At 48.7% G+C, this 20,127-nt stretch overlaps 1 protein-coding gene across 12 annotated transcripts in view; it reads left to right on the top strand.

The window, feature by feature from the left end:
• The window catches only part of SLC22A15 (solute carrier family 22 member 15), a 41,024-nt gene that overhangs the window by 10,147 nt on the left and 10,750 nt on the right, over positions 1-20,127 (top strand). For 6 of the 12 annotated variants that reach the window (XR_004973222.1, XR_004973221.1, XR_004973220.1 and 3 more), the window contains exons 2-8: positions 54-266; positions 4,461-4,593; positions 5,483-5,647; positions 8,006-8,135; positions 10,796-11,011; positions 14,494-14,634; positions 16,543-16,628. Coding sequence is in view for 9 of the 12 variants with exons in the window: in XM_036342710.1 (XP_036198603.1) it covers positions 54-266; positions 4,461-4,593; positions 5,483-5,647; positions 8,006-8,135; positions 10,796-11,011; positions 14,494-14,634; positions 16,543-16,628 (1,084 nt within the window). In the remaining 3 variants the exon portion in view is untranslated. Of the gene's footprint in view, positions 1-53; positions 267-1,959; positions 4,097-4,460; positions 4,594-5,482; positions 5,648-8,005; positions 8,136-10,795; positions 11,012-14,493; positions 14,635-16,542; positions 16,629-20,127 lie in introns of those variants that run through there. The other 6 variants (XM_036342717.1, XM_036342714.1, XM_036342713.1 and 3 more) reach the window with 6 other exon arrangements.

Below are 20,127 nucleotides of genomic sequence, written 5' to 3'. Positions count from 1 at the left end.
AGCTTATGGCTGGCGTTCCCCGCATCGATGGTTTTGTGTGTTTGCTCCCCCAGCTCTACGTGGCCACGGAGGCCATTCTCATCGCGCTCGTGGGGGCCACGCCCTCCTACCGCTGGGACCTGGCCAAGCTCCTGCCGAACCAGAGCCACGGCAGCCAGTGGGCTGGTGAGGACCTGGCCCTGGGGGACTGGCTTCTGAAGGCCAATGGCAGCGAGGTGCGCAAGCACGTGCACTTCAGCGGCAGCTTCACCTCCATTGCCTCCGAGGTAAGCCCGGGGTGGGGAGCAGCGGAGCAGAACCCGGCCATGGGGATCGCTAAGCCAAGGCGTCTCCTTGTCCAAACGGAACCGCTGTTTTGTCTTGTTGATTTAAATTTCAGCCACATCTGCAGGTAACTGTCTAGTGAATTTGAGAGTTAAAGGAGGCTGATCTATGAAAGCATTTTCTTTTTCCTTCCTTCTACAAACGGGAGAAGCACGAGTCTTACCAAGTTAGTAAGCTATCAACTCCAAAAGAGCTGTACTTCGATGCTAGTGCCCTTTGGAAAGGTGAAGGAAAACGTCCATGTTTCTTTATTACAGACACAGAAATTAACAAAGTAGCGAGAAATGGAATGACCCATCGGCAGCGTCCATGGTTCATGCTGAAGTCCAGTCCCGTGTGTAGGCCTTGCGGGGCACCTTGACTGTACAACCTCAAGGCCAAACGCGCCACCTCGTGTGGGCAGGAAGCCTTATGTTCAAGTGGGGCTTTGCTGGCTAAGGTGGTTCTTACAAGGACAGTCCCTCCTGAGCCAGCCAGAGGGAAATACGCTGAGGCTGGACAGCTTGGTGGAGAGAAACCCTAAGACGAGACGGGCCGGCTCCTGCTCAGCTGGAAAGCACCCGTACTGGTTGTTAAAATGCTAAAATATCGTGTCCTTTGCCTGCTTCCCACAGCTATCCGTTTGCTCACCGCCATCCTAGAAATCCCTCCCCCCATTCATTTTTTTTTTTTTAGTTTTTATCATTGTGTATTGAATTTTGTCCTATACATCAATTTACAATTTTCTATGTTAATTGTAATGATCGTGTGATTTTTCTTCCTTAGCTTCTAACAGGGTGGATTATACTAATTAATTTTCAAATACAGTGGGGCCTTGACTTACAAGTTTAATTCGTTCCGAGACCGAGCTTGTTAAGGAGCTCGTTAACTCAAATTACTCTATCAACTCAATGCAAAAAATCGGCCGAGAGACAGCTGGTATCTCAAAAAACTCGTTAGTCGGGACACTCATAAGTCAAGGCCCCACTGTATAGAACCAGCCTTGAATCTCTGGATGGCATATAATTATTTTCATATATTGCTGAATTCTATTTGTTAATATTTTGCTAAGGATTTTGGCTTCTATATTCATGATGGATATTGGCCTATTGTTTTCTTGTACTAGCTTTGTCTGGTTTTCATATCAGGGTAATACTAGCTTCATAAAATGCATTAAGAAGGGTTTCTATTTTCTGGAAGAGACTGTGTACAATTGGTGTCAGTTTTTTAAACATTTGGTAGAATTCTTCATTGAAATAATTTTGGCCTGTAGATTTCTTCTTGTGGAGTTTTAAAATTATGAATTCAATTTTCTTAATAACTATAGGGCTATTTAAATGCTCTGTTTTGTATTGTGAGTTATAGCAGTTGGGCTTGTCAAGGAATTGTCCATTTCATCTAAGTTGTCAAATTTATATGTGTAGAGTTGTTCGTACGCACACACATATACATGCAAAGGAATACTGCTTAGCCATAAAAATAATGAAATCTTGCCATTTGTGGCAACATAGATGGACCTAAAGAGTATTATGCTAAGTGAAATATGTCAGACAAAGACAGGTACCGTGTGATTTCACTTATACTTGGAATGCAAAGAACAAAACAAACAGACAAACAAAGCAGAAACAGACTCACAGATACAGAGAACAGACTGATGGTTGGTTACCAGAGAGGCGGGGGCTGGGAGGATGGGTCAAGAGGGGAAGGGACTTAAGAGGTACCAGCTTCCCGTTATGAAGTAAATAGGTCACGGGGATGCCATGTGCAGCATAGGGAATGCAGTCAGTAATTCCGCAGTATCCGTGCAGAGAGAGGCGCTCACTAGACTTACGGTGATGATCACATCGTGAGGCGTATAAACGTCGAATCACTGTGTTGTCCACCTGGACTAACATAATATTTTATGCCAGCTATACTGTAATGAAAGAAAAAAACAGTAAAAGTACAACTTAGGAAAAAAATTTGTCAAGCCCAAATAAACGTACAGGTTTCCTGCAATAGCAAAAAATAACAAAGGAGAATGAAATAAAATGAACGCTGACTCTGTGCTGCTCAGGGGCCGCCTGGGTGTTCAGACCCCAGCAGCTGCTGCCCATGTGTTAACAGCATCGCCCCGTCTCCACTCGGAGTGTATTCAGGCAGATCCAAGGAGAGCTCGTCTGCTTTGCGTTTCAGGGCAGAATCTCATGTTCCCCCCAAGTCATTTATTTTATTTCCATGTACAGGTGAGGTGCCCCCCTTTCCATGCGCATCCCCACTCCCAGTGTGTGAGTGACACGTGTGTCCATACGTTCTATCTCTGCCTTGGACGCCGGAGCCCTAATTGGGTGGCCTTGCAAGTCCCGGAGTGGTTCCAGGAGGTGGGATGGGTGGCTCCCGAGTTTCCTGCCGCCGCCACCAAAAATGCCGGAGCTGGCAGAGAAACGGTGGCAGAGGGAAGAGTAGCGAGAACGGTGATCCCTAGCAGCAGGGCCAGCAGGGCCGGGCCGTGGCCACAGAGCCGCTCCGTCCAGTTCACCTTTACTGCAGTGCAGTCCCAAACCCAGCCCCCCGCCCGCTTTCTTAGCGCTCACTCCATTCTGATGACCTCTCTGGTGCTGCAGTTGCTCCTCAAAATCCCCAGAGCGGCCGTATTGAAGCTGGTACCAAACTTGTCATTACGTTGGTAAATATCCTTAATGCACAGTCTGTGGCACATAGATAATATATGCTGCTTCCTGAACTTATTTGCTATAAAATTAGAGTTAAAAAAGCAAGTATAAAGTCTTGTAGGCACTTTTAAAGGTAATTATCCAGATAGGGCCTGCAGAACTCTATAGTTTGGGATGGCGTTAAGAGTACTCATTTTATATTTATTTGCTTATTATTTATTTATTTTATTTTTTATTGTTGACACTATTACGGATATTCTTCATCCCTCCCCTCCTTTGCCCACCTCTACCCAGCCCCCATCCTCCGCCCTCCCCTGGCCCTCACCACACTGTCGTCTGTGCATGTATGTTCTTTGGCTGCTGTCTTCACCTTCTTTCATCCAATCCCCCACCCCCTCCCCTCTGACATCTGTCAGTCTGTTCCATGGATCCCTGCCTCTGGTTCTATTTTGTTTGTCAGCTTATTTAAAACTCTCACCTGCCCCTTATTACATTCAGGTCAGGCCTTGCAGGAGTTATTCATGGAGGGTTTGGGGGAGGGTGAATAAAAGGTTATGTAGATATGATTAACTTGGTATTAATGCAAAAAAACCCACACAAACCCTCTAATTTAGGAGTCTTGACTATTTTAAAATGAGCTAATAGCCATTGGGGTGAATTGATGTAGCAAATTGCTGTCTGCCGTATTCACATTACTCCCCGAGCTCTGACTCATTGAGAAAGGACCAAATATCACGGAGACATGCAATTATCGTGCTTAATTAATGTTTGCAACCAAAAAGAGTCAGGCTGGAGTCTTCAATATCATGGTAGATGTAACAACCGAAATTGACTGATTATTATCTTGAGATTAATGTATTTTCGCAAGTCATACCCTGGGGTCAAAAGACAGAATAGTAAAACTATTGAAAAATTGACCGCAATAATTGCTTGAGGGGCTAATTTTTTAAATGTCTTGCTTCCCTACGCCTGTGCTTCTGACCGTTCTAGACTGCGCACTTCACCCAGTAAGTGGTAATTCCGAGTGACAACTGCACCGAGATGAAGCAAGTTCGTTAATCGCCATGAAATTGTTCCTGAAACACCCTGTCCGAGTTCTTCCTAATCACAGGAGGCCTCTGAGCCCCCGATTTTCTCCCGAAGTGAGATTTTTCCTGCCCCCAACTGGGAATATTTTGGGGGGTAATACAGGACAGTGGGGGAACGGAGTGGCGTTGGAATTGTTATCAGGATTCTTCCGAATATGTCCCAGAACAGCCCCCAGCTCCCCAGCGGTGCCGAGCGCCCGGGGTCCTGCAGCCGGGCGGGGGGAAGCTGCTGTGTTCCAGCCCCGCAGCCTCGATATACTGACAGCAGGCTGTGGCACTCACAAGGTGGCTCACCGTGGCTAACGCAGTAGAGAAGTTCGGGTGTACAGGTTTCGTTGTACGTTTGTTTTTTTCGTAGCTGACTCAGTCCACCCATCTTTTCGGTGACCTAACTCTCTCTTGTTCTTCCTTCCTCCAGTGGTTTCTGATCGCCAACAGGTCGTACAAAGTCAGCGCGGCCAGCTCCTTCTTCTTCAGCGGCGTGTTTGTGGGCGTGATCTCTTTCGGGCAGCTTTCCGATCGCTTCGGGAGGAAGAAGATCTACCTCACAGGTAACCCACCGGAGTGTTCGTGAACCGAATGAGGACACGTTTCCCCGAGGTTCCGGGGAATGGCCATGTGGACGAGGAACTGTTTTTCATTACACTATCAAGAGGCTGAGCGGCAGCCAGCGTGGATTCCGGCCAAGGTTTTCAAGTGGCCAGCAGAGATGGCAAAGGCCAGATATTTGCATTGGAAGCTTTTCAGAGATGATGGTGCTTTCTGTCACCCCCAAATTCTAATTTATGCCGTTCCTAAAGAGAGCAACGATTGAGATAGTCTTCTAGGCCCATTTCCTTCTATCTTGTGTTGTTGATTCATTTTGAATGGGCTCTACAGGACTCAGCATAGCTCTCTTGACAAGCTGAGTATGAGCTAGGGTTATCTTTATCTATCTATCTATCTATCTATCTATCTATCTATATACACATACATATACATACATATATATTTATTTCAGAGAGGAAGAGAGAGAGGGAGAGAGAGATGGAAACATGAATGATGAGAGAGAATCATAGAGAATCACTGATTGGCTCCCTCCTGCACACCCGCTACTGGGGATCAAGCCTGTAACCTGGGCATATGCCCTTGACTGGAATCGAACCTGGGACCCTTCAGTCCACAGGCCAACGCTCTAGCCACTGAGCCAAACCAACTAGGGCTGAAACAGAATTTTAAAAAAATTACCAGCGTTTTTGATCGACAGAAATCAACCTGTGGCAAAGAAAGAAAAATCTCAGTGTTTGTTTATGGTTTACAAGAGAAACCTTTTTTAAAACAAACCGGCAGAAAATTTCAGCGTGCACAGATTTACGTTTGCAAACTAATGAATAGGATTGTTTCCTCCCACCAGGTGCTGTTTCGTTTGTGGGTCACTGAATGCTGTTCCTCTCTTTCCAGGTCTTGCGCTTGACATCTTATTTGCTATTGCGAATGGGTTTTCACCCTCATACGAGTTCTTCGTGATGACCCGCTTCCTGGTGGGCGTGATGAATGGAGGGATGTCCCTGGTGGCCTTTGTCCTGCTGAACGAATGTGTGGGCGCCGCCTACTGGGCACTCGCAGGTACTGCTGGGTCCACGCAGATGTGGAGGTGGTGCGCGGCTTCCGAAAACTCTGCAGGGAACCAGTTTAACCCTGGAGTCTAAGGATGCACTTGGACTGGAAGTGCTCTGTCCAACCGTTAGATTTGCAGTCCTGACCGTGAAGGAGTCACTTGAATTCCACTGTAGAAAGTCTGCCTCACAGACGGCGGGCGCTCTCGGCCCACCCTCACAGAGTGTCTCCAGATTGTTGGGAAAGGGTCGGTTTCCCTGAAGGGCATTCACTGCCCCCTCGCTGCCAGACCATTCCGATTATTCCAGTTCCGTTGCAACAGTGGAACCAGAGCGTTGCCAAATTCACGGTAGAATTAGAGCAGTAGAATTAGAGCGAGTGTGAGAGAGTTCCCGGAAAGCCCGCCCACTGACCCGCACCCAGGACAGCAGGATTCTGACGGCACCTGGAGCTCTTTTGAGATCCGGCCGTCCCCAGGGTCCTGTCCTTGGCCCTCAGGTCGCAGCTGGTTTCTCTCCAGCAGTTGTGCACGCCGCTGCGGCTGCAGATAGGCTGTTGAATGGCAAGAGGGTGGGGAAAACCTGAGTGCTCAGCAGCAGGGGATGGATCGGAAGTGGCCTCATTGTTCACAGTAAAAAAATTATTGGAAGATTACGCTTGATTACAAAATACTGTTTGCAGTACGTCCAAAATGCTAAGTAAAATAGTTATAAGAAAGTGTAAGCATAAACCTAAAACATCCTTTTTGTTGTTGTTGTTAATCCTCCTCCAAGGATATTTTTCCATTGATTTTAGAGAGAGTGGAAGGGAGAAGGAGAGACAGAGAGAGAGAGAAACATCGATGTGAGAGAGACACGTTGATCGGTGCACCCTCATGCGCCCTGACCAGGGCCAGGGGTCAAGTCTGCAACCGAAGTACGTGCCCTTGGCCGGAATCGAACCCGGGACCCTTCAGTCCGCAGGCTTGACGCTCTATCCACTAAGCTAAACCAGCTAGGGCTGGAGCTTATGTTTTCATCAGGAGGGGCAGAATAGATTTGAGGTCATTTCAGAAATCATAAGTACAGTGAAGAAAAGGTCTCATCCTGTGGTCACCTCTTTCTGCCAACACTGTTGTCAGTGGATGTTGGTACTCGGAACCGATCCGAGTGACAGAGGCCTCATTCTTGGGAACCAGGTGCTCTCAGATGCGCTGTAATGAACCTGTAATAGCTATCGATTATCTTGCGTTTCCAGGGAAATCACACTCGCCCATTCCCCTGCTTATCGGGCCACATGTTCTGAACACTGAGCATCGCTCTCCCTTTGGTTCCCCTTTGCCTCACAGGGCCCACAGTATACATGTCGTTATTTTTAGTTACCGCTTGATAATCTACGAACAGAATAAAACATTTGTTTTACAGGATTTTTGTAGAGATTTTTTGTAACAGGTTCAACAGAGCCCATTGCTTTGAGATGCCCACAGAAGCTCACCTTTCCTTAGAAGGGCGATAGGAGAGAGGGACGTAGGCAATGCAGTCTCACCAGTCAGACTGACCGGGTTCGGGTCCCTGCCACCCACAGCACCTGACCATCTGAGCTCTGTCCTCACTCCATAGACGGCTAATGATGGTCCCTGCGGTCTAGGGCAGTATATGCAAAAGGCTTACTGCTCAATAAATCATGGCTATTATATAAATAGTAGCTACTTCTGGTACTGTTAGCAATAGCAGGTATGGAAAGCGTGACAGAGGAATAGACTTTGCAAGTATATTGGACAAGCCGGTGGGTTTAATACCCACCCAGCATTTCTTTTAAAAAATACGAGTTTTTTTAACAATCCCGTGGTTGGTTTTTTCCCCTATTAGTGTGTTGACAATAATCCATGCTTCATGGCGCTTATATTCTACTTGGGAGAGATAGACAAGAAAATAAATATGAAGTGTCATATCTGATGGTGATAAATTAAGTTGGGGAGGGCAAAAGGGAGAATTGGGAGGTAGGTTGTGATTTAAGATAAGGACCCCAGGGGCAGCGTCTGTGACGAAATGAAGTCGCAGTATTGCACTAATCTCATGACCTAACCACCTCCCGGTCATATAGCAAACAATGTTTCCAAGCCTCGGCCACGGATCAGGCGCGTGCCAGTCCGACAGGCACGGCCTTCAAATCCGCCTGGACCGCGTGGGGTGTGTATTTTTCATCTGTCCTTCCCCCCTTTTCACTCGGTTGCTGGCCTCCCTTCCAGTTTATCATCTGAGGCTCGATATTTGTGTAGGTTTCTCTTTCCCGCTGACTTCTCACGAGGAAGGAACTGGCTCGGTGTCGGGCTGGGAATGGTCTGCAGACGGGGCCTCCCCAGTCACAGGTCTCTCTTCCCTGAACCAGGGTCGATCGGCGGCCTCTTCTTCGCAGTCGGCATCGCCCAGTGCGCCCTGCTGGGGTACTTCATCCGCTCCTGGAGGAGCCTGGCCGTGCTGGTGAACCTGCAGGGGACAGCGGTCTTTCTCTTATCTTTGTAAGTAGTTCCCTCTCGCGGAGTTTAGGCTCAGTAAGCAGAAGGAATGCCTTCAGAGGATGCGGGTCAGTGAGCGGCGTTATTCCCTTGTAGGAATTCGCCTGCACTGACTCGGGTGAAGAACTAAATTCCGCGAGCGCTCCCATGCTTGGCAGCTTCTGGGAAGAGAGATGCCTAAATTAATTCAGAATGCAGGTATCCCTTGTTTAAAGTAACCTCTCCCAAAACTGCATTTTAGCCTTCAAATGATGGCATCGGGGTCCAATTTCTTTTTAACCTGATGCCTCAAACTTAAAGGTCTTCCGGCTGGATCACAGCGTGGACTGGATGTGCGACAGAGTAGGATTTTTTAAAAAAATCTATTTTTTATATAAAAGACCTTGCCGAAACCGGTTTGGCTCAGTGGATAGAGCGTCAGCCTGCGGACTGAAAGGTCCCAGGTTCGATTCCGGTCAAGGGCATGTACCTGGGTTGCGGGCACATCCCCGGTGGGAGATGTGCAGGAGGCAGCTGATCGATGTTTCTCTCTCATCGATGTTTCTAACTTTCTATCTCTCTCCCTTCCTCTCTGTGGAAAATCAATAAAATATATTTAAAAAAAAAATAAAAAAAAATAAAAGACCTATTCATAGTAATATATACTGTCAACTCTTCACCTTACAGATGAGTATCATTTCAGGGCCTTTGCGTGTGGATGCGGGAAAATTTTCAGCTACGGGAGGAATCCTTAGCTAAGGTGCATGGGCTCAGCAGTAAATGGACGAGCCCTGGTCAGGGAAGGGTTTACAGACGACTCACCCACAGTGTTACCTTGGTGCTCTCGGCCGTAAAGGCCAGCCGCCAGCCTCAGCTGCTTCCCCAGAAGTGTTCAGGGGCTTCTGAAAGGGTTTCTCTGGAGGAGTCAGACGCTCAATTTAATCATCAAAACCTTTGGGCTAAATGCGATGTGCAGGCCATGGTCCCAGCTCTCTTCCGTGGCAGACAGTGAGGGAGAGCTGTGGTAGAATTTTCACTCACCTAGATCTTTAACCTAGCAGCTCTTTATTCAGGTTCAAAAGCAAGTACGGAAATGAATAGAGTAGAAATAGTTGACCTCTGTTTAAAGTGGCCCATTTACTAAAGACTTAATCAGCTAGTGTACATAGCACCTCACCTGTGCCCAGGGCCAGCTGATCCGACGGATGATCGGCACACGTAACGCCCAACAGAACAATATTTTACTTGATCATTTACTTGTATTAAGTAATAATAACCACGTGGTAATGCGGACGGAGGTAGAGGGATTTTTCAGGATCTTGTAGAAGGCCCCAGGTCCCGCTTTTGTTGACAATTTAACATTGTACATGAATATTCCCTCCCCAGTAGCAGAGCTCCTGGGAAAGATCCTGCCTTTTGTTTGCATAGTCTTTCCTCTCTGCACCTGCCACCCTGGGGGTCAGAATGAGACGGCTCCATAGATGGCCCTTGACGGACTGGCTGTCCAGGAACCTCCGAATTCTGTGGCGTTTGTTGCCAATTCACTCCCCTTGCTGACAGGCACCTTCAGTAGCCAGTGTGATTTACACACGTTTCATTTTAGGCCAATCAGGTCACATTAGATCCAGAGGTACTTGATGTTGTGTTTAGTAAACAAGGCTTTGTGCTCCTGCCACCGTTTTGTCTTTGAAAAGTCCTCCAGGGGTGCGTGCAGAACTGGGAGGAGAAGACACACGTGCCCGGCCAGCGTGGCTCGGTGGTTGAGGGTCGACCTATGAACCGGGAGGTCATGGTTCGATTCCCAGTCAGGGCACATGTTGAGGTTGTGGGTCCCAGTGTGGGGCGTGCTGGAGGCAGCCAGTCAATGATTCTCTCTCATCATTGATGTATCTCTCTCTCCCTTCCTCTCTGAAATTACATATACATATGGGTCTTAAAACTGTTGGAAGATGTCAGTGGCGATATCAATGTCCAGTACGTTGTGCTGTAGTAGAAAGGAACTGCTGTTTTGTAACTGGAAGTTAATAAGGAAGCCACTCTTGTTTCATAAGATCTTGGGGGGGATTCAGGAAATGCCCTCAGATGCTTTGAATATTTTGAAGCAGTAAATGCTCCAAAGTAACTGAATAGTGATAAACCCTGTTTAACTTTTATGTGTGGCCTTCAAATAATCTCTGCCCTCATGGTCACATATCACTACCTTTAAAACACTTTGTACCAATTTATTTTTTCTGATGAGATAATAAAGATTTTTATCTTCTTTATGGGGCTTTTCGAGAACTGAAAACGCCTGCTACCTCCACAGTGTAATTCCAGCAACACCTGGCTGTGATTTAGGGCCGTAACTCTGACCCCTGCTTCAGGAGGCATTGGTAGTATTTAGTGCGATAGTCTGACCTTGCCATTCATATTAAATGGTCTTAAACGTGACCGCACACTGTTTACCGGTGTCACTGCTATTTGGGAAGCGGGGTCTAAGTTCCCATTCAGAGAGTAGATCACCGCTTAGCCCGGGCAGCTGTTGAGTCGCCCGCCCTGTCTTCCCTGTGTCTTTGGGAGCGTCGGCTTTAGGCCTGCGGTGGAGTCAGCGGTGGTGAGGGAATCGAGCGCGGCCTGGGTGAGCTGCCCCCGCCTGGTCACGTGTGCCTGTGTGAATATACAGCCTTTCATGACGTCTCTTTCAGATTCATTCCTGAATCACCTCGTTGGTTATACTCCCAGGGTCGACTGAGCGAGGCGGAGGGGGCTCTGTACCTCATCGCCAGGAGGAACCGCAAGCTCAAGTGCACGTTCTCACTCACTCACCCGGCCAACAGGAGCTGCAAGGCGTCGGGGAGTTTCCTGGACCTGTTCCGGCACCGGGTCCTCCTGGGGCACACGCTGACCCTGATGTTCATCTGGTAACTGTAGCCGCGTGTGTGTGTGTGTGTGTGTGTGTGTGTGTGTGTGTGTGTGTGTGTGTGGGGGGGGGGCGTTGATCTCCAGCTCCCGCTGCGAAGGGTCTGTTGGGAATCTGGTCCTTCAGGGTGACATACGTTTTACCTCTTTTGCCAGCACAAAGTTACTTTCACAGACACAAGGCCCCCTCCCCAAATGCCTGGCCTTGGCCTCTGTGTCACACCCTCCCACTCAAGGAAAGGATGGTGCCTGAAGGCAGGTTTACCAACTTTGATGGCAGAAGCACATCTCTGCTCCTGAGATATTTGACGCCAATATTGGTCGCCTGCAAAAAAACGAACAAAACAAAACACCGGGCCCGCTCAGTGTGGCTCCGTTGGTTGGAGCACCATCCTATACACCAAAAGGTGGCGGTTTGATCCCCAGTCAGGCCACATAGCTTGGCTGCAGCTCCGATCCCCAGTCAGGGCCCATGTGGGAGGCAGCCTGCCAATGTTTCTCTCTTCTCTCCCTTCTTCCCTCTGAAATCAATTTTTTAAAGAAGGAAAGCAAGCAAGCATAGCAGAAACGGAAGTGTTTCTAAATAGGCTTTGGTTTTGGCATCGAGCCGTGGGAGGGCACATTGTGGTTGGGCTGCACCCTGTGTGGCATCGCCACTTGCTCACGGGTGGCCTGTCACTATCCGCTGGACAAGTGGAACCCTGGGAGTGTGGAGTGCGGGACTCAGCACCCCCCGTGCAGATCAGGGATGAAGGGGTCGGCCTCTCTGGAGCTGATCTTCAAGTTTGGTTTATTCCAGCCCACCTCTCAGCGTGCTCTCGGCATCAGTGTACATGGCAGTGAAGGTTCAGGGCGAGGGGAGGAGCGGATGGGCAGTGCGTGCGGTGTCTGGTGTGTGTGATGTTGTGCATACTGCTGGTGCCATAGATGTTACCTGGTCCAGCGCTGGGTGTCAACATCAGGTTTACAGGCCCGGAGGACGTGTGCTGTGGTCTGTACGTGTTGACCGTGAAGGCTGCAATCATGGGGATAAAGAAGAATCATTTCATAGGAACGCGATCGTGGGTCCAAAGCTAAAGGGAATGGGAGGATCGGGAATAAGAAGCCGTGGCGATGTTTTTCTACGTCAGTATTCTCTTTACTGGCTCACCTACTAGCACTGGCCGCCGCCTGTGTGGTCAGGGCTGGTCACACCGACCGCCCCTCCCTCCCGGTGCCGGTGGTGTGGCACAGATGCTTGGCATGTTGCACGAAGGACACGGGCGTGGAGGCGTGGAGATGAAGGGAACCGTCAACAGCGCAGCCTGACATCACAGCTGCTAGTCTGAGATGCTCCCTGTTGTAGATACTCACAAAGCACAGGCAGGTGCCTTGGGCTTCACACACTCTCCCTGTGTGTGTCCCATGGACAGGCCAGCCCTCCGCCTCAAAGGAGCCCCTACTTCTTGGGGAGTACTTACGTCTTGTTTTTAATGTGTGTTTTTTTTTCGAGGCATATTAACTTTGGGGTTCTGGCCTTCAGGGGATAAAGCATAAACAGGTGAAAAAACCAACAGACTGGACTTAGAGCCCGGGGAGCACGTCCCTGCTTATATCATGTCTTACACAACCAAAGGGACTGTTCACAAATGAAATTCTCTCCCCCGGGCTCAGAACTGTAAAATCCACGATAACAGAGACGTGTCCTGGTGCACACTGGTTCTCCCGGAAGGAGCTAGAAAGCTCTGGATTCTTCCTGTGGTCCCCGCCATTAAAAACCACGCCCTGTGATTACTCCCCGTGTTAGCATCTGTTTCTGGGCTTACCTCCCTCAGTGGTGCCTTTTTGAGTGCTTGCTTGGCGCCCTGAATATACTGCTGAAGGTTGTGCAAGCATTCTGAATTTTGTTCGGGGCCCATAACGAGGATTGCAGTGATTTTAAACACTGTCGTCACTCATCCCAGTGACCGGCTCTGCCATCAAGGAAACAAGCGAGCGAGTCCGCCTTGGGGCCAGAGCCTTCCTTGCCCACGCCCTCCCCTCTGTCACCCCCAGCTGGTGACTAAATTCCCCCGGTGTCCTGAGCCGGCTCTGCTCACTCGCGCCCTGGTTGCTACCGTCGCAGCTTGGTTTAGATGGGCGTGTGCTTCCCTGGCTGGGAGTCCTTCCCGGGATTTCTGTTTTCCATGCAGAGCAGACACGCAGGAGCACCGACAGCACGTTAGGAGCAGCATCATTGAAGGGCAGGGTCTCTACGGCAGGTAGAAAGGATTTTAAAATATTTCAGAAAACGGCATGGGTCCAAATTGACTTGAGAGCAGGTAGGACTTCGATTTAGTAGCTCCTGTGCTGTGCGGTCAGGTTTGGCTTTAAAGCTTCCCTTCATGTCCACATCTCCCAGCTCGTGTCCTCTGTTCGGGCAAAGTGCAAGGGGACAAGGGAAACAGACAACTCGGTGGCACCTTGCGTCCTTACCTGTGATGTCCTGGCTACCGCACTGCTCGTGGCCCTTAGTACACGCGTGACAGCTCTGCCCAGTAAGAAGTCACGGAAGTAGCTGCTGCCTGGCTCACTGGCCAGAGAGGCATGAGCACCAGGCAGTCCAGCTGCAGGACCTCTCTCTCTCCCTCTCTATCTCAAAACTGAGCTCCTTTTTTTCCCCTTGGAAGATTGTGGCACTTTTTTAAAAAAAATATTTTTTTAATTGATTTCAGAGAGGAAGGGAGAGGGAGAGAGAGATAGAAACACAAATGATGAGAGAGAATCATTGATCGGCTGCCTCCTGCACACCCCCTACTGGGGATCGAGCCCGCAACCCAGGCATGTGCCCTTGGCTGGAATCGAACCCGGGACCCTTCAGTCCACAGGCTGACGCTCTATCCACTGAGCCAAACCGGCCAGGGCAGCCAGACATCTTTTCAAAGGGCTGTTCCCGAGGGGGTCATCTGCCCTCACCATCCCCTGGCCGTTTCTCTCCTGTTCGGTGTCTGCAGCACGTGCACCTGCTGAGTGCCGGGTGGGGCTGAGGGCCTGGCGGGGGTTGCAGTGCAGTCATTTCTGGCCCCCAGGTGACACTGGCGACCCAGTCACTTCTCAGCCCACATCCTCAACGCCACTCTCTGTCGGCTTTCCCCTGGGACTTCTTTTCTAGAGTCATTTTGATAATCTCACAGCAATTGCCTAAGGCCAGTGTTCTATAACTTGTGTTAAATAAAGTAAGACTGGAGTCCCTGTCTGCTATTCGGTGCAGAAATGCTGGTGATGGCACAAACCAGGTCTTTTCTCTCAGCAGGCCGCCCCTTTGCTTCGACCAGCATCTAGACAAGTGGTTTCCAAGGCCCTTTATTCTTCGTCTTCTCCTCGTTCAGAAATTTAGATCAGGATGGCAATGTTAGCGGGAGAGTCGGACCCATTGCTTGAGGCAGATCGCAGTCTACCAAACTGGCACTGGGATCCCCGGCAGATTGTCATGAGCGTTCCCTCTGCCCCTTCCCTCCTCCTGCAGGTTTGTGTGCAGCCTGGTGTACTACGGCCTGACTCTGAGTGCCGGGGACCTGGGCGGGAACCTCTACGCCAACCTGGCCCTGTCTGGCCTCATAGAGATCCCCTCCTACCCTCTCTGCATCTACTTGATTAACCACAAGTGGTGAGTATGGATGAAGATTGAAGTGTACCCCCCCACACACACACAAACACACACTCACACTCACATGTGTAAGTCCCTACATATGACTGTCTTTGCCAACATACAGTATCTGTTAATTATACCACAGTGATTAGAATTCTTTTCTTTTCACGTTTTGTACAGTATCTCTAGGCTTTCGTGTTTCCGAGTGTTTATGTGGGCGTGCAATCCAGGGTTGAAAGGCATCATATCCTGACGGCTTTGGACTCACCTCTGCGTGACTTGGTCGTCCCAGCAGTGGGACTGGTGGCTCCGTGCAGATGGAACTAGAACCCCACCAGCCCCATCGCTGTTTAGTTCAGGACAAAGAGCTGGAGGGACTGAAAGGTGTTTCCTACATCTAAGACCTGCGTGACTTGGTCGAGGGGAAGAATTTAGCCTGTTTGCTGCTCCTTGTTAGTGGACACAGTTTAAAGTTCTCCTGTAGAGCACCCTTTCCTCTCTTTTTTCGGATCCCTCCTGTCACGGAGCCCCTGGGCAGGGCAGCTAGCAGTCCCGCTAGTGTGAGCTCGGAATCCGCTGGACGGTGCCACTTCTCATTCTCCAGAAACCCAGGCCCCCCGTTCCCAAGCAGCACCCCTCTCGCCTTGCACTTGGCGCTGGTGCAGGGAGAGTGGGCGCAGCACATTGGGAATGGGGCGGCGGGAGGGGGGGGCCTGGGTGCGGCTCAGTTGAAGGCTTTTCTCCGCTGCCCACTCTGTTTGTGAAGAAGCTTACGCTCATCGTTGTCTAAGAGCGGGTTAGGCAGCGTATTCAGAGAGAGAGATCTGTCCCAGTGTCCCCAGGTGCCAGCACCCCCTTTGCGCTGCTCTGGCCTCCTGTGTGTGCCTCTGGCGGCCGCTTAAAGTGTCCTCAGGACGCTGTCCACGAGGGCATCCGAGGTGTCTTTGCATCCCCAGTGCCTGCCTAGCGTGGGACCTGTTGCTTGAAAGGTGTTTGATGCTGACTGTGAAATTACGCCAGGTGCCCAGAGACTCACATCCTTCCTGGCCTCCCAGCTCCTACCACCAGGGTCAGGATTGAAGTCGGGGACAGACAGAAGGGCTGCTGCTTTGGGGTCAGGCAGGCCGGAGGTCAAATCCAGGCTCAGCCGTGTGTCAGTCCTATGACCTTGACAGGTCACCTCCCTAAGCCCCCATGTCCTCATCCTTCAAGGAGGGATTATAACATCCCCCTGGTGAAGGTGTCATGAAAATTACAGGTAACATTGCATTTCCTCACAGAGGACCTCACAAGCTGCAGCCCCTAGAACAGGGGGCTTACTGACCTGAACATCTTTCTCCAAGTCTAGAGCTCTTACTTGAAAATTGCATCTCCCAATAAATGAGCAATAAATGTCACTTAATTCTGACCCACCAACAAGAAAACTTTTTGTATTTTTAAGAGGGAGAAAGGACAGTGTTTAAAATGTTAACTGCTTAAGATTCAAGTACCCAGAAATTGAAATGAGCTACAGGACTCCTATGAGCTACAGTGAGCAGCAAAATAGGCTATATTTTCCCTGTTTTAGCTCCATTCTCTGAGCGATGGGGAGTGGAACAAACAGTACATGCCTTGTGGTTTATTATGAGGACTACGTGAGGTCATAGGTAGCAAGCCTTTAAAACAGTTCCTGGAACATAGCACACACACAAATAGACAGAGTGGTTTTTTCCCCTTACACGTTATTCAGCCCTGCCGCCCAGCTACTTTCCCTTTGTCTTAGGATGGTTACTTATTTTTTCCCTGGGCAGTCACATTTGCCGCCCAGTCCTTAAGAAAAGATGAGCGTGTACCGTGAAACAGGACGTTTAACAGGAAGGCTGGGGAAGAAGCAGACGAATGGGTCATGACCTCAAGAGAAACTGGTCATTGCTTTCTGTTATCCAGGTTTGGTCGGAGGCGGACGTTAGCAGCATTTCTGTGCCTGGGAGGACTGGCTTGTCTCGTCGTAATGTTTCTTCCAGAAAAGAAAGGTAGGCCTTCCGGATTCCCACTGAAGGGCTCTGAACAGCACGCTTATTACAATGAATCTCCATCTAGCCAGGAGATTACCATATGCCAGGCTTCATTCCTGTGATTGCATGTGACTGAGCAATTGTGTGGGGTATAATGGGCCAGATTCTTCCCTCGCCTGAACTGCTCTCTGGGTGAATGATGTGCTTCGAGGTGCACTATTAATTCTTTCAGGCGATTAAGCTACCATCTGGGGTGTCTGGGCCACAGCACTGAGCTGTTAGGGTTGCAGATTTGAGGAGGAGGGGGACCGCTTAGTTCCGTAGAGAAAGGAGCTCCGTCCAGGGCTACATCTTAGTCATTCCAGCCCATCACGAGCGGGGACCTCAGAGTCACCAGTGTGGTCAGAGGTGGCTTTGGCACCTCTCAGTATCTCCATCAATACTCCCAATAATAGTAATAGCGACAAAAAGCAGAATATGCACTGTTAGTGACAATGGGCATTGCCTGAGTCTCATATAAAGTATAAGGAAAACATTTTCGGGAAACTTTGGTACTTGTATATACTGAGAGCTTTGCTGTGCAAACACAGCTTCAGAAAGGTCCCTTGAGGCATCTTCATCTCGCCTTACCTGAGCCTGTATAGAAATTGTGTAGACAGTGCTGTTCTCACCTGTGTTCTGGACCGGCACACCTGAGGCATGCTCCCTACGTTCAGGAATAAGCAAGGTGTCCATTCTACCACTTTTATGGAGCATCATGCTGAAACTACCAGCAGATACAGTAAGTGATACAAAGAAATGAGAAGGGATCCAAATTGGAAAGAAAGAGTAAAACTCTTAATTCACAATTGTCTCCATTGAAAATCTTAAGAATACACCCCCCAAAATCTAGAATTACTTAGTATAGCAAAGTCATGTGACACACAATGTTATTTCTAGATATTAGCAGCAATCAATTTAAAATGGAAACCAAACAATGCCATTTATAATAAAATATACAATATTTAGGGATACATTTTACAAAATATGTGTAAGACCTATGAAAAACTATAAAATGTAAAACATTGAAAAGATATAAAGACTAAATAAATGAATTGGTGGTAATAATAATAAAATAAATGAAGAGATTACCATGATCAAGAATCAGAAAATATTGTTTACGATAACCATTCTCTCCTGGCCAACGTGGCTCAGTGGTTGAGTGTCAGCCTACGAACTAGGAGGTCACGGTTCAGTTCCCAGTCAGGGCACATGCCCAGGTTGCGGGCTCGATCCCTGGTGTGGGACGTGCAGGAGGCAACCAATCAATGATTCTCTCTCATCTGCCTTTCTCTCCCTCTCCCTTCCTCTCTGAAATCAATAACAATATATTAAAAAAAAAAAAAAAGATATTCATTCTCCCCCAATCAATCCATTTTCAGCACAATCCCAATAAAATTTCCAGCAGCCTTCTTTTTGTTGATTGATAATGACAAGTGGGCACCTAAAATTTTATGGAAATCCAAAGGATCTAGAATCCCCAAGGTTAAGTTAGAGGACTTACCCTGCCTGATAAAAAAATGACGACTAGTTACATGAATCAAGGCTGTATGATACTGGCATAGGATTGGTTGTATAGATAATGGAACAGCGTTGAGTATGAAATAGATCCACATATGGCCAGTTGATTTTTTTTTTTTTTTTTTGAGAATGAGGTTGAGATTTTATTCACCTTTAGAAAATGTTTTATCTAGTTATCCATAGAGAAAATACACATGGTTAAGTGATTTTTAACACAGATAAGTCAACTCAATGAGAAAAAGGTCATCTTTCCAACAAATGGTGGCAGACTGAGGGGCATGCTCTGGGGGCCTGTGGCTGAGCCAGGCTCCCCAGACGGGCCACAGCTGGAGGTGTCCGGAGCCTCACGGGGGAGGGGGCCCTCGTCCAGCCTTGGATCTCGTGGGTGTAGATGATAAGCCATCTGTGACGTCCGTTCCAGTGTGGCCGCCCCCGGCCTGTTGGGAAAGGGTAGTGTGTCTCCATGCAGCTCTACAGGATGCCTTCTGGTGTGGGTTGAAAACAGACCGAGTCGTTGGCAGTCAGGCACATGTGCACATTCCTGTTTGCCCCAGCGCCACCCAATACCCGTTCCTGACTCACTCCGTTTTCTGGAGAATAATTGAAGGATTTCATCTGCCCGCACAACTGGTTTAATTGAAGTTGTTAGCTCACAAGAGTCCAGATACAGATCTCGGGGCAGGTGCAGAGGCAGGGATCTTTTTCCAGGAAAACCTCAGGGATTAACATAATATATCCAGTACTTCACATCCCAGACAGCTCCTTCCAGAGAGCCTGGCGGGAGGAGCAGCCCAGATGGCGGCTGGCAGTGCTGGGCCGCGGTGTGCAGGCGCCATCTTTAAAGCAAATGAAGATTTATTTCCTTGTCAAGCAGCGGAGGTGAAACATATTGTAGAACGGAGTGTATGGCAGGCCTCCTCCGCACACAGGTTCTTTTCACTGAATTAGTCCCTCTCATGAGGATTCAATAGTGCATGACAAGTAATATTTTTAAAACTGCACTCAATTGTCAGCAAATGCTGGTTGAACAATATATACAAAATACTTCTTAAAATAAAAAAAATAAATATAAATTATGGAGCGTGAGAGATTTTCTATGCAGTAGGATATACTTTTTCTTTCATGTGCTAGGTAAAAGTATTTGCAGCCCTGGCCAGTTTGGCTCAGTGGATAGAGCATCAGCCCCTAGACTGAAGGGTCCCGGGTTCGATTCCAGTCAAGGGCACGTACCTCAGGTGCAGGCTCCATCCCTCGCCCATACAGGAGGCAACCAATCGATGTGTTTCTCTCTGTCTCTCCCCCTCCCTCCCACTCTCTCTAAAAGTCAATGGAAAAATAGACCTTCGCGTCAGGGTTAACAACAACAACAAAATAAGTATTTGCTACATTCTGTTAAATACTGAAATGCAGAAGGAACTGCCTTGTAAGGGTCACTCCAGGAAAAGTTTACAAGAGAAGAAATAACCTCTACAGGATAAGATTTCTTTTATCAAAATAAAACTTTATAAAAACAATAATCCCTGTCATGGCCCTTCCACTGATTTGTTCAACAAATATTGAGCGAGCATCACTGAGCATCTTACTATGGAAGATGCTGCAAGCAAACTAGACCCGCCTTCGCCTGTGCTAACTCGAAATACGTTGTGGGCAGACCAGGTGGAAGAGCAAGCACCTGCAAGAGAGCCTGGCGCATGCCGGTTGAGTGGGTTGGTAAATAGGGGCAGTGAAGGTCCAAGGAAGAGGAGGCCATTGCGTATTTGAGTCATTTAAGGGAACAGTGGTTTGTGTGAGTCATGCACGCAGTCCCAAGGAAGGGGCCGGGCGTGTTCTCTTGGGCAGAAATGTCAAGGAGGATGCGAGGCAATTACCTTGGTGATCAGGACATCACTCTTGACCTTCAGGAGCAGGCATTTCAGGGGAGGGTGGCCTTGGGAGCCACATGGTGGTGAGTGACGGG

Source organism: Myotis myotis, unplaced genomic scaffold, assembly GCF_014108235.1.
Source record: "Myotis myotis isolate mMyoMyo1 unplaced genomic scaffold, mMyoMyo1.p scaffold_m19_p_18, whole genome shotgun sequence".
NCBI lineage: Eukaryota > Metazoa > Chordata > Mammalia > Chiroptera > Vespertilionidae > Myotis > Myotis myotis.
Note: the sequence above shows the minus strand (reverse complement) of the source record. Positions and strands in the feature narration are given on the sequence as shown.